This window comes from Mustela nigripes, chromosome 5 (assembly GCF_022355385.1).
Source record: "Mustela nigripes isolate SB6536 chromosome 5, MUSNIG.SB6536, whole genome shotgun sequence".
Classification (NCBI taxonomy): Eukaryota; Metazoa; Chordata; class Mammalia; order Carnivora; family Mustelidae; genus Mustela; species Mustela nigripes.
In genome coordinates this window covers 134,438,503-134,452,550 of record NC_081561.1, presented here as the reverse complement: position 1 = coordinate 134,452,550, position 14,048 = coordinate 134,438,503, and the positions used below count along the sequence as shown (strand labels likewise).

The 14,048-nt window shown below is 49.0% G+C and overlaps 2 protein-coding genes across 2 annotated transcripts in view; both read right to left on the bottom strand.

The window, feature by feature from the left end:
• Positions 1 to 14,048, bottom strand: part of MTHFD1L (methylenetetrahydrofolate dehydrogenase (NADP+ dependent) 1 like) — a 183,177-nt gene that overhangs the window by 109,980 nt on the left and 59,149 nt on the right. Inside the window, exons 17-19 of the mRNA XM_059401260.1 lie at positions 11,660 to 11,736; positions 6,481 to 6,621; positions 3,146 to 3,214 (exon numbers count right to left, since the gene is read on the bottom strand). Coding sequence (XP_059257243.1) covers positions 3,146 to 3,214; positions 6,481 to 6,621; positions 11,660 to 11,736 — 287 coding nt within the window. The remainder of the gene's footprint in view (positions 1 to 3,145; positions 3,215 to 6,480; positions 6,622 to 11,659; positions 11,737 to 14,048) is intronic.
• On the bottom strand, positions 3,782 to 6,442 carry LOC132018512 (small ribosomal subunit protein uS9-like). The gene is made up of 2 exons (XM_059401488.1): positions 6,412 to 6,442; positions 3,782 to 4,209 (listed from the first exon to the last, which is right to left on the bottom strand). The coding sequence occupies exons 1-2, from the start codon at positions 6,440 to 6,442 to the stop codon at positions 3,842 to 3,844; spliced, it is 399 nt and encodes a 132-aa protein (XP_059257471.1). The 3' UTR covers positions 3,782 to 3,841.

The window sequence follows — 14,048 nt, the reverse complement described above, 5'->3', positions numbered from 1 at the left end:
CCCACTGCAGCATTCACCAAACACGGGTCTCTGGCGGGGCATGGGTGACAGGGTGGGCTGGACTGCCACAAACCCTTCACCCTTCCCAAGACAACCACTCCCCCAGATAACCACTCCCAAGATAACCACTCCTCGAGATAAGCACCCTTGGAGATAAGCACTCTGCATTAGACACTCCATGAGACACACAGGCTCAGATGCTCAGCCAGTATTTATGGCTCTGATACAGTACACAGAGTTAAGTCCTTAGTTAAAAAACTATGACGGGGTGTCTGGAAGGCTCAGCGGACTGAGCGGCCAACTCTAGGTTTTGGCTCAGATCATGATGTCAGGGTCCTGAGATCGAGCCCCCGGTCAGGCTCTGTGCTGAGGGAGGAGTCCACTCAGGGAGGTTCTCTCTCCCTCTCCCCGTGCTCCTCCCCTGCTATTTTCACTCCTATACATGCTCTCTAAAAAAATAAATACATTAAAAAACAAAAAAATCTTTCCAGGAGAGTCTAGCGTGCAGCCAGAACTGAGAACTACCAGTCTCCCGGCAGCCCGCAGCACGGTAACAAGCCATGTAGTAAAACTAATAGGTATTCATTAATTATTCAACAAATGTTTGCTGAGCACCTAATATGTGCAAGGCAGCTTCTCAGAGCCGTGATCTGGTGGTGAGCCTGGTGGGATGGGTCCTGCTCCCACCCTGGACAAGGAAGTAGGGAGCTTTTGGATGACAGTCCGCGCCGTGCCGGAATGCCAAGACAGTGACAGGACACAGTGACTGGGCCTGTGTTGACCTGTGGCCGGGGAAGGCCTCTCCAGGGTGCTGATATCTAAAGGACTCAAGTCCTAACGAACAAGAAGGAGACAGACACGTGAAATCAGTGAAATCAGGAGGAACGTCCCAGACAGGAAGAGAGAGGATGCGGGAAAAGGAGGAAGAGCCAGGTCCTGAAGGGTTTCCGGCCGCAGCGAGGACCAGCAGCGAGGACCAGCGCAAACCGCCCGAGAGCTCTAAGCAGGAGGCCAACAGGAGCGATTCAGTTTCCAAGCTCCCGGGCAGCTGAGCAGACAGAGGATTCTGGAGGAACGACTGTTAACAGCAGCCACCGTGGCAAGGTGGGAGGTCGCGCTGGAGGCCAAGGCTGCAGGAGAAGTGGACGGGTCGGAGACGGGTCAGGGAGGGAGGCTCTGCAGGGATGGAGACGGGCGGGGGAGAGGGAACCAGGCTCCGGGTCGACTCCTAGGATTTTGGCTGGAACCGCTGACTGGGTTTGAAATCAAAGACCCTATTTTATAACCAGGTTTGATATGCAATGGCTCTCAGGAAGTCCACCCACAACTCTGAAATTCTGAGGTCAGGAGATTCAGAACAAGAGCTGGGGGGTCAGGGAGCACCTGGGTAGCTCCATGGGTTAAGCGTCTGCCTTCGGCTCAGGTCATGATCCCAGGGTCCTGGGATGGAGCCCTGCATCAGGCTCCCTGCTCAGCGGGGAGCCCGCTCCTCCCTCAGCCTCTGCTGCTTCCCATGCTTATGCTCTCTCAAATAAATAAATAAAATCTTTAAAGAAAAAAAGAGTTTGGGGGTCAGTCCATGGCTGATGGGAGGGAAGCACGGCTGGAGAAGTGAGGGCTCGGACGCTCTCACATTTAGAAGCCGAGTGAAGGCCAGGCCAGCAAAGGAGACGGGGAGGCGGAAGGAAGACAGTGGGAGGCCCAGAGCCACGAGGTGTCCCAGAAGCCAGAAGAACCAAGTGCTCCAGACCAAAGAAACATCAGCTGGGTCAGACCTTATGAAGAGACCACACAGAGAAGGACAGAAGAAGGAAGAACTGGTAGCACAGAGGAACAGGTGACCTGGACAGGACCATCCAGGAGAGGGGGAAGCTCGGGTCAGGCTGAAGTTATGAGGAGAGCCAGGGGACATGCGGAGACCCCGGCCACAGACAATGATGTCTGACCGTGACAGAGCAGAGAACGGAGCAGCAGCTGTGTGGGGACACTGGATCCTGGCAGGTTTGGGGGACTGTTCTGTTTAAGAGGGCCTCTACCAGAGCATGCTCGCACGCCACCGGAATGAAAGAGAGGAAGGGCTCACCTGCGGGAGGCAGAGGCCCCGAGAGAAGGTGCTTGCGTTCTCCCCTCCCCGGCTCAGCTCCGCACCCTCACCTCAGACCTTCCAGCTCTGGCAGGTTCTGCCATTTCTGTCCTGTGTCCTCATGTCTGGATTCTTGCTCTCTGCTGGAGCCCTTCTGACCGGAGAGCTCATCCCTGCCCATGGGCCTTTGCGCCACATGTCACCCTCTGCCCACAAAGCTCCTCCCCCATCTCCTGGTCCGTTCACATCGCCGGGCATCAGACGCCACCCACCTCACTCTCTGTTCTCTCATTCCCTCCTGTTTTTCTAATTCAGTCCTTGCCACCAGCTGACATGCTATGTATGGACTGACTCATTTCTCGATCGTCCGTCCCCACCACTAAAGGACAAGCTCCAAAAGAGTAGGACTTGCTGTCCTAAGCTCCCACTGCAAGGCCTGCCCACATGATGGGCTCCGTGAATATTGAATCTTCACGATAACCCTGCTCTGTTACTATCACCATTTTACCCGGGAAAACAGAGGCTGAGATTAGTAAATACTTGGCTGAGGCCACGGCCAGTAAATGGTGAAAGTTGCACCCAAACTGAGCTTTCTCTTGGCTCAATGAATGAACGGATGGAGACTCTGCTGCACTTCCTCCAACTTCCTTGCTCCCTGGGCAAGAGCAGGGTTAATCTTACGAGAAAGGTGGCGTCAGCATGCTTTCTGCGAAAACTTTCTCAGCATGTGCTCTATATTTTGCTTGGGAAAAACAAACCAAAGAACCCAATAATGATGATGAGAAGCTAAGTCCAAAAGAGGCAAAACAGAAAAAACATCCCAAAAACATGGCACCTAACTCACCGACGTACTCGATACAGAGTTTTTAATGTTTCTACTGTGTTACCCAAGGGAAAGAATCCTTACATACACTTTTAACTTTTTTCAGATGACCCGGGACTTATTCGGTTGCTCCCCAGGGGCCCACATGGGCTGAAAACGCTCGCGTTGTGTGGGGATGCACACTCGATTGGATAAATGCAATCTCTGCCAACAGTTTCCATAGTGAGAAAGTCACTCACCTCCAGGGTCTGCATCAGATTTGGTTTTATTGCATCTTTCATCAAAACCGTCAAGGCACCCGTGACTCCCTGAAGGAGAGAAAAAAGAAACCTGCTTTAGACTGTTGACAAAAGGTCATCCGTGCCAAGGTGACTCTCATGGCGGTTTCCAGGCAGCTGGCCTCGTAGGTGGGCATTCCCATAGGCGGGCATTCCCATAGGCGGCGGCGCTCCCGTCCGAACCACAGGGGACACGGCGCGGCTGGCTGGACCCTTCTCGCCCCGACCAGAGTGGATGTCAACCATTCCGAGACGTGAATGGCAAGTAGCAGTCCTCACCCTTTCTGAAAAAACCTTCCTTGGTGGTGTTTACGAGGCTTGCCCTACAGCAGATCTTTCAGTCTGCCTTTCGGGGTCTTCTGGCAATTACGCACATTATTTTTTCATTATCAGAGATTATACCATTGCTTGAAGAAATCCGATAACATATGAAAATCAGGCTGTTGACCGAGCGGGAAAGAAAAGGGATAAACGGAAGTGTCTAAAAGCACCCATGTTTCTAAAAGCGACGGAGAAGCCACTGGTTTCCCAGTGCCTCACCCCACAATCTAGGAGGCCCTCAGAAAACGGCTATTTGGCAAAGCTTCTCATTTTCCATTTTTTTTTCCCCATAACAATTGTTTATTATAAAGATGAACCCTCATCCTCACGACAGGCTTATCGATAGGACTTCTGGTAGTGAGCACGGGCACCAGGACCACCAAACTTTTTGGATTCGCAGCGCCGGGGATCAGCTACCAACAGGGTCCGGTCATACTGGATGAGGATGTCTTTGATCTCCTTCTTGGAAGCCTCATCCACGTATTTCTGGTAATAGGCCACCAGGGCTTTGGAGATGGATTGGCGGATTGCATAAATCTGGGCCACGTGACCACCACCCTTCACTCGGACTCGGATGTCCACCCCAGCAAATCGCTCCTTGCCTAGAAGCAGAACAGGTTCCAGCAGCTTGTATTGTAGCGTGCGGGGTTCGATCATCTCCAGGGGCCGCCCATTCACCTTGATGAGGCCGTTGCCCCTGCTGCCTGAATGGCTGGAATGGAGCTGATGCCCCCCGCACGTAAAACACGGCTGCCTCCTCCCAAGCCTGCAAAGCTCTAGGTGGGGCTCCCGCCGCGTCCCTGTTCCCCATTTCTGGAAAAGACAGACGGGAGAAGGAAGAAACAGGAAAGAAATCTGAGAACTATGGAACAAGCGGGCCAAAGAAGGCCACAGGGAAGCTGTAGAGAAACAAAACCAACAGAACAAAGCCCTTTCACCTTTTCTACAGATGCTGGCCAAGTTCCTTGGCTGCACTGTAAGGCAGCAACGTGTGTAAATACCGTGGGAATATCGCCTTGAGAAGATAAACGTGGCACGTCACAGATCTCAACACATCAGAGGGCAGAATCTTGAGGGTTTAAGGTTTACAGGAAAATCCAATTTATTTTCTGCTTTACTGTACAAGATAGATGTTACACAAAATGCCACCAACCTATTATAAGCAATATTAAGATGTTTTACTGTGAGAGTCACTGGCTAGGAAGGGCTCAAAGAAATTAGTTCTTTTCTTTACACAGAGCAGATAGAAAAACAGCTGTCTGCTGAGCTTTCTGGATGCTGCGTTTGTTTACACTTCCTGGTATAGGCAAGAAACTAGAGGCGGAAGGACAGTGGACACAGTTCAACTGCCTCAGGTTGCACACACCTGCTGATTTTCCTGAGACATCTCTTATCTTTTGTTGTTCCAACACACTAATGCTCAAGCCCATGCAGACAGCAGCTCTAGGGCTGTCATGGTCACTGTGAACTCAGCACCTGTTCCATGTCCCGTGTCCAGGGGGAGAGAGTTTGGACACATTCTTCCAGAGGATGCCAGGAGTCAATCACCTTATAAGAAACGTTGAGAAGCCATCTACTCGAATTTTCGTGCAAGACCTAAGTCCTTTTGGTCAAATCAGAGTATATAAATATTTATAAAGGAGTGAAATGAAAAGACGGAAGCTCTTAAAATCTTCCTTTAAAGACCAGCTATTGATAGTTCCAGCTGGTAGGAAACATAACTGGAAGAAGTTAGGCGCTTTTTGTAAAAAAGAGACACAAAAGATGATTAAAGAGCGTAAACTTGGGGTTTGTTTTCAGAGCTAAAGCTTTTGTCATACACATGTGAAAATAAATGTAGGGAAATCATGTTGCAGATTAAGTTTTAAATTATTTTGGATGTGTATTTATTGATATCCAAGATTAAGAGATACAGGGAAATATATCGATAAAGAAACTATAATATGTTAGTTTATGTAGACAGGTCACCATGTTCGTGGTTTATAAAAAACAGTACCTTTAACAGCAACCTGGATTTGGGTTTTCTCATTAAGCTTTATATGAAGCATCCTAGGGGCTGCTAACAAAAATATTTGATTTAGTGCACAAGACCCATGAGACGAGTCAGTCAGATTGATCTCTTCCAAAGTGGCCAAAAAGTGATCAAGACACTCTGGCAAAGGGGTCCAATTACGCCCTAAGCCCTCGGAATTAAAATATTAATTTGTCTTTTCCCTTTCCAACCATCAGCATGCATTTGAGCTGCCATCACGGTACGTGACCCGTATGTGGGAAAGTTAGCTGAAATTTAGGGTGCTCGATGGCTTTCCCGATGCCTCTGTCCCACCTACACTCAAGCACATGAAACAGCTATACCAATGGGTTTAAGGTAGCAGCAAAGATGGTGATTACGAAGAGTGAAAACGATGGGCGTGCCAAGTTAGAATGAGTGCTACAAGGGGCAGTGACGCACCAGGGTACCCAGAAAGCTAACAGGAGGCACTGTTGCACTCGAAGGGGAGCTAGATGCTAAGAAGGATTTAAGGGGATTTGGTGTCATACCCAAATATAGAGAAAGCACAGAATTAAACAAGTCAGGGCCAATCTGCACTCTACGCTCCCCTTTTTGAAGGTGGAGTCACTTTCTTCTTCTTCTTTTGAAAGGCGATTTTCCTCCATCGCAAGCAGGCACTATCGGCCTTCATGAAAAAGCCATGAGCTACCAGGAGGTCGCCCTACCCGGGGCAGAGAGCAGAGATTGGGGCTGCCAAGAGTCCTGAAACGCTTGGAAAATACATGTCATGTGCTGGGGTTGCAGCCAGGGACAAGCACATCATAGATGCTGGAAGACAACAGGCTTGTGTGGGGAAAACGTGAGTGGAGACATGGTCTGGGATGTCCGTGACACAGGCTGGTAAGAAGATGACCTCCATTCTCCTGAACACGGGCCAGCGACATGGCGAGCTCTCTAGAGTTCCTGGGATGGACGCACTCACCAAATCTTCCGCTGTCACGGGCTGCCCACTTTTGTCACTGGCCACCACCATTCTTCCCAGCCGCTCCTTCATGTCCGCCAGGCTGTCCGCCAAGGCCAGCACGGCCATGATCTCGCTGGCCACGGCGATGTCAAACTGCGCCTGAAAAGCAAAGGCAGAAGAAGGACTGGTCAGCGGTGGTGCCATCTGGACGGCCATTTGCATCAGGAGCCGTACTTCAGAGATTAAGTTCCAGAAGGCCTAGGGGTGTAGCCTCAGTGCGCCGATCTCACATCCTCGGAGTGTCTGGAGTGCTGGAAACATGCAAGGTCTTGTGCCTGGTGTCCTCTGGGGCAGGTTCTCTACCAGTGGCCATGCTCTTCCTGGATTTTGTTCTGCTGAGCAGATGCCGCCTGGCTGGGCCGTGGTGACCCTCGCCATGGCACTGGGTGGTTGGCTTTTGTAGCATGTCTCAGACTTGTGATTAATGGCTAATGGGACTGACTGACTGACACATGTCTCTTCATGACTGAAAGTGGGGCCCCGAAGGCAAGAACTTTGGGAAGGCTTACTCCCACATCCCCAGCATGGAGGACGGTGCGTGAAACAGCAGGCACTCAGTGTATGGACTCTAAATAAATAGCTGCTGGCCTCCTGTACTGTTGCCATCGGGTGTCTAGGGGGTGGCATCAGTCCGTCCAGCAAAGAGATGAGGAGCAGACAGCGAGAGACGGTGCTGAGGCTGGTTTCCCATTATGTGTATTCCCCCAAGTCAAAGGTGACACAGAATCAAATTTCAGCTGTCCATGGGGGCTCGGCCCCATCAGACCTTGAAGCAATCGGCAATGAATGCGGGACAGCAGCTACTTTCTATGACATACGCCTGAGCCTTCCTAGTCCCTCTGCTGGCTCTCATTGCAGGCTGTAGATGGTCCAACAGGAACTAAAAGAGAAACAAGGAACCTGCCTTCCTCCTCCTCCTAATTCAGCCACTGGACAAAATCACTTCATCAGGCTCTGCCTGTATTCTCTTCTTCCTGAGGAGCCCGTGAGGCAGCCGAATGCAAGCTTACACAGAGAGAAAAGGGCTGTGCCCTGGTAGGGGTGACCTGATAAGACATTTTATTGTCCATTTCCGTCAGCAACAAGAAAGGAAATGAAGGAAATAAGGAGCTTTCTGGCCGCTTCCACGCTGAGATTTCATTAGTCACTGATGTAGTGAAAAAAATATTACCCGGAAGTCAAATAAAACTATGCTCAATTATTACATTTTCAATATAATCCATTCCAAACACAGTGACTTGTCATTATGTGATAGTTAGAATTCTCTACATTACTTTCCCTTATAAACAGTGCATATTAAAAATGCCTGAAAATTCGGAGGCTTTCTATGCAAAACATGAGACTAGAGATATTCTTAAAATATTAACTAAGTAAGTAAATAGTATTTATAATACACAAATAAGCTCTACATTAGTAGTCATTATAACTTCAAAATTTTCTACCTTGAAAAATATCAAAAAACAAATTGGTCAATTTAAATGATCACTTATTGGCTCAGTGTGGTAAGCATCTGCCTTTGGCTCAGGGTGCTGGGATCGAGTCCCACACTGGGCTCCTTGCTCAGCAGGGAGCCTGCTTCTCCCTCTGCCTGCTTGTGCTCTGACAAATAAATAAAATCTTTTAAAAAAATAAATCAATATCACTTATTAATTTTACCAACAAAGATATACTTATGATCAGACTGGTCATTTTTGTTTTGCAAATAAAGTATTTCAGAATCATATACAGAGATTGTTACTATTTTTCACAAATTTACATGAAGGACAATATACCATGTTAGATGAATGTGATCAACATGGCTTTTCTGGAAGGTAATGTGGGAATGTGTATCAACACTGGGAATCTTCTTCTTTGACTCTCCACTTACAGATCTGGAAATGTGTCCTGAGGATATCGTCAGACAATCTACACAAATATGTATGTAATGTTCCTGCAGCTTATGAGGCCAACGTAACAAATACCCTGAGTGCCCATTTACAGGAACTGGCTTAGTTGGTTACAGTACATCCGCAAGAGGAGTATTATACAGCCGTTAAAAATGATATAGCGTTACCTTTACTAACATAAAAATACGTCAGGGGCACCTGGGTGGTTCAGTCGGCTGAGTGTTCAACTCCTGAATTCGGCGCTGGTCAGCATCTTGGGTCATGAGGTCGAGCCCCACATCAGACTCTAGGCTCAGCGGGAAGCCTCCCTCTCCCTCTGCTCCTCCCCTGCCCCCTTTCTTTCTCTCTCTCTCTCTCAAATAAGTATGTCTTTAAAAAGATGCATGTCAATAGAGTCTTAGGGTTAAAAAAAAAATAGGTAAAGCTCTTAAATATAATCTTTTTATTGAAAAATAAATGTAAGCATAAAGCAATTCAAGATAGAACCTTGGGTAAGTTACTGAAGATAATACGCCTGCCTTTCCCATTTGTAAACCAGGCTTACAGAACTAGACGGACCTGGTGTAATGATTACAAGGCACTGGACAGGCATTCACATCTCAGCCACTACTGACCTCCCATTTCTCCAGTACCTGGTGACGATATAAAAATACTTGGAGAAAACAGGAAAGGGTTACTTATGAATCACTCCTCATTCCCACCCCTCTCTTCAGAACTAACTCATGTCACAAATGTACATCTCTTCAGCTTCTAGTCTGTGTTTATATACACACATGAGCACGTACACTGGCTTTTTCTTAATAGAACCTGGATTAAACTATTCGTACTTCAAATTTTTTTCATGTGTCATTTAAAAAAAAATCTTTCCATTTCACAAATAGGGATGAGACCTCTACTTGTCACTTCCCCTACAGGCACTGTAATATTTTCACCTGCTATACCTGTGGCACAGAACAATGCACTAGTGGTACGTAACTGCCCCTCCTGACGGATGTTTAGACTGTTTCAAATTTCACCGTTCCAAGGAAGGCTGAAAATAATATCCTTATACATTGGGGTTTTGTTTGTTTGTTTGTTTTTTGCACAGGAGCAGAAATTCCTTTATTTTTTCTATGTCCTCAAGCTAGAATTCTTGGGTCATTTCAAATTTTAGTACAAACAACTATCATCCAAGAAACTTTACTAATTTAAACTCCAGTGAACACTGTATAAATGCCTCTACGTTGTCTTACTCTCAGTAACATTCAGTAGTGATTTATGTGTTTTTATAAGCTCACAGGTAAACAGCACCTCATTGTTTTAACTTGCAGTTTTACGACCACTTGTTGGCATTTTGTGTTTGCAAACTGCTCTTATTCTATTTAGCAATTACCAAACACCTTCTACTGCTGTATAAGGAAGTTTGCTGCTCTGACAGTACAGCAGGAAGAGAGAAGACAAAAACCCCTGCCCCTTAGAAAACTCATATAAAACATCTGAGGAGGGGGAGGCAGAAACATGCAAGATAAAGAGAGCAGGCAAAGGAAAGAGGGAGTTTTGGGACAGGCAGTCCCAGTTTCTTTCTCTTTTAAGATTTCGTTTATTAGCGAGAGCACATGAACAGGGGGAGGGTCAGGCGGACAGGGAGAAGCAGACACCCCGCTGAGCGGGGCTCCATCCAGGACCCTGAGATCATGACCCCAGCTGAAGGCAGCCACCTAACTGACCGAGCCCCCCAGGTGCCCCCAGGCAGTCTGGGCTGTAAAGGGGAGCCGTGAAGGCCGCACTGAGAACAGCGGGCCAGGATCGCAGCGAGGGGGCTCTTCTTCCCTCCCGTGCCCGACTCCTTCGTTACAGCTAATGCAAACATTCCCTCCTGCTCTGTTACTGTTTTTTTTTTTTTTAAGATTTTATTTATTTATTTGACAGACAGAGATCACAAATAGACAGAGAGGCAGACAGAGAGAGAAGAGAAAGCAGGCTCCCTGCTGAGCAGAAAGCCCGATGCGGGGCTCGATCCCAGGACCCTGGGATCATGACCTGAGCCGAAGGCAGAGGCTTTAACCCACTGAGCCACCCAGGTGCCCGTTGTTACTGGTCTTTTGATGTTTTTGTAGATGTCAGCTTTTCATGTTCAAAATCTTAACTTTTTATGACGTCAAAAGGATCTCTTCTTTCACATTTCTGGATGTCACGTCCGTGACTGCTGACACGAAGAGCAAGCCCTGCCGGGTCCGACACGGCCCAGCTGTGGCCTCTGCCTTCTCTGCTCAGCGGGCCTGACGGCTGCTGCAGCCCTCCTTCTCCTCGAGGATTCTGGGATACAAACTCCTTTCCCTTCAGAAGTCGGGATCCATTTCCCAGGGCCACTGGCCACTTGGTGCCATTGGTGAGAAACCCGAGACCAGCCCGGGGCTCACTCCTGCGTGACCAGTCAGGACGTTTTTGTCTGTGGCAACTCTTCGCAATCTGCTTTACCCTTAGACTTGGTGTGAGTATCACACTCTCCCCGCGCGGCACCTGGTAGCTCCGTTGTTAAGCATCTGCCTTCGGCTCAGGTCATGATCCCAGGATCCTGGGATCGAGCCCCATGTAGGGAGTCTATAGTAGGGAGTCAGTAGGGAGTCTGCTTCTTTCTCTCCCTCTGCTGCCCCCCGGCGTGTGCCCCACCCCCTCCATCAAATAAATAAATAAATAAATAAAATCTAAGGGGGAACAAAATCTAGAGGCGTGCTGTACCTGACTGAAAAATCGGAGTGATTTTATGCTCCCTAAGCATCTGTCTCCACATGAAATGGAAGTAAACATCGTAACTTACCTTCTGCAGTTTCTGCTTTTGGGTAATAGAACATTATTCTTCAAAACATTTCAGGCTACTAAATAACAAGGTGTTTACTCTTTGGTTTATGAAACTTGAGTAATGTGTTTGAGATTTTCTTTTTTCAGTTGTTATGCAGAGGTAGAATGAACTTGATGGATTTACAGTAAAATATGTAAAAATTTATATTCAAAAGACACCGCAAGTGGTTCTTCCCAGAACTACAACTGAAGTCACCTAGGAAAAGGAGAGTAAGAAAATGCCGGGGCCGTTTTGCCTCCTGCACCCCTCCCAGTCCTGCTGAGGAATGGGAGCAACACCTTGACATGATGAGAAACATCCTGGCCACTGTAGGTGGATGACCGAGAGGGGAGAAGCAGAGAACCCACGTCAGGGTTGGTGCAAACCATCACTAGCAAGACCAGAGCCACGCCCACACAGAAAGGTCACGTACCTGCCGGGAATAGCCCTTCTCGGTGGGGGCCTGCCCAATCGTTATTTTTCGTAGGAATCGGTCATTTGTATCCAATACTGAAAAAGAGATAAAGCTTCTTCAATCCATAGGTACGGACCAGCTACCCCGTGCACCTGGAGCTGTCGTGAGGGCCAAGGAGGCCGTGGGGGGCAAGAGGCAGGTCTGGCTATGCTGCCCCTGACGTCCCAGTGAACACACAGAGAACCAGATTGAAAACACCAGGCGGCACTGAGTGCCGTAGCAAGACCAAAGGCTTGATATGATAGGGTGTGTCAGGGTGGGGGTGAAGGCGGGGTGCCGTGTTTGACTAGCTAGTAAAGGAAACCCATTTCCGACGTGGTCACATTTTACCCTGAGCCTGAGTCACAAGAAGAAGCCAATTTTGGTTCTGAAAGCGTTCAACGCGGAACTACCGCAGGATGCAGCCACGACGGTCCTAGGTATACAACCAGCAGAACCCAGAGCAGAGACTCGAACACGTCTCCGAGGATTCACATTCACTGCGGCATCCTTCACAACACCCAAAGGTGGAAGAGTCAAGTGTCCATCAGAAGGTGAACAGGTGAACAAAATGTGGTCTGCAGACGATCACACAGCCCAAACCAAGGGAACGAACAACCACACGGACAGACGTGGGAAGAGTATGCGTCGTGAAATCAGCCGGAGAAGAGGACTAACATTGTATGATCCCACTAACGTTGTATGATCCCACTGACGTGAACTACCAAACTCACAAGTGGTTGTGGGGGGCTGGGGGGGGAGAGATGGGGAGTTATTGTTCAATGGGTACATAGTTTTTCTTGGGGATGATGGAAGGTTCCAGGTGTAGAGTGTGGGGATGCATGACCCCCAGAAGCCCAGTGAATGTATTTAATACCACAGATCTCACACTCATAAATGGTTAAAATCTCATGATACGTATTATTTTACCCCAGTACAATAAAGCAGTAAGGTGAGGAGGGAGGGAAGAAGTCGGCTGTGATTAAAGCAGGCACCAATTTGCATGGCTTCCGCTGGTTTCTCTGAATGGCGCTGACTTGCATGTGTTTGTGGAAGGTAGGTCTGTGGAGTGCAAACCAGAATGACAACGGCAGGAAACCAGCGAGAAGGAGGCGGGCTTCACTCGTAATTCACGTGGCTTCCAAGAACAAGCCGCCCACCGCGACAGCGCATTAGATGGCCCTGACATACTGATGGCGAGAATTCTGTATTCGGGGACTGAGAGCATCTTAGGATGAAAAATGTCGAGCTTTTCCTTCCCACACGAGGCCTCGGCCGGCCTGCCTACCTTGCCCTCCCATTGTTCCCTGACTGCCGGTGCCACTGTCCATGCGACACGCCCAATCTCTCACACTCACGTACACACTCAGATACGCAAACACACTCACGCGCGCGCACACTCAGACTTCACACGTCAAACACATACAGGCCTGGATGATTTGAAGGTCCAGCCAGAGTCTACACAGAGCAAGAAACGCTTTTTAAAACTCCCACTAGCTCGTACTTATCGCCAAGACCCGTGGCCCGGTCCTGGTAAAAACACTTCCCACTCTGACGTGCGGGATACGCAATCCTGGCATATAACAGGTATGATGCTTGCATTGGAAATTCAGCTGCCGTTACTGAGCAGAGAGAACACAAACCAACCAAAAAGAAAAAAATAAAAAAGGCTGGCAGGATCCGCTCGAAGCAGGGCCACTGGAAGGCTGCGTGTGTTACAGGGTCCCAGCAGGTTCCGGATGCTTGGTGGGGAGACATGTGGGTGCGTCAGGGCCACAGAAGAGATGGGAAAATTAAATTCCTACACACGAGGTAGACACCAGGAAGGAACCCTAAGTTAGTGATGCTTCATTCTGCCCTCTCAATGTTAGAGGTAAAGCTGGACGGCGGAACGCACGTGTTCACTCCAGAAGAGTCACTGAGGGTCAGTGTTGTGCCAGGTCCCACGAACCCGACGAACAAGACGTCAATCTCAGATCGGAAGCTCGGACTCGCACGGGGAGATGGAAGGTGCAGGCGAGTGTGGGTCTGCGGGGGGCCTCGGGCACTACCCTGCTGCCTGTGTTCTGAGGAACACCCACGGCGAGCGGAGCGGTTTCCTGAACAACAGCGGCTGGGGTGCTGGGTGGGTCACGGCACTTGGTCAGGGCATGGCCACTGTTTTCGTTTCGGGGACGGAGCTGTCATGATTCCCTGCAAGGCTTGCTGGGGGGGGTGTGTGTGTGCTGGGAACCAGGACCTGATGTCACTTCACTGAGGGTGACTGAGGCCTGTGGGACCGCTGTCTAATAGCCTGGAGGTGGATGCACCAATGAGACAGGAGAGAAGAGCAGACTGTAGCCCCCCACATGGGAGGGGCGGTGCTCAG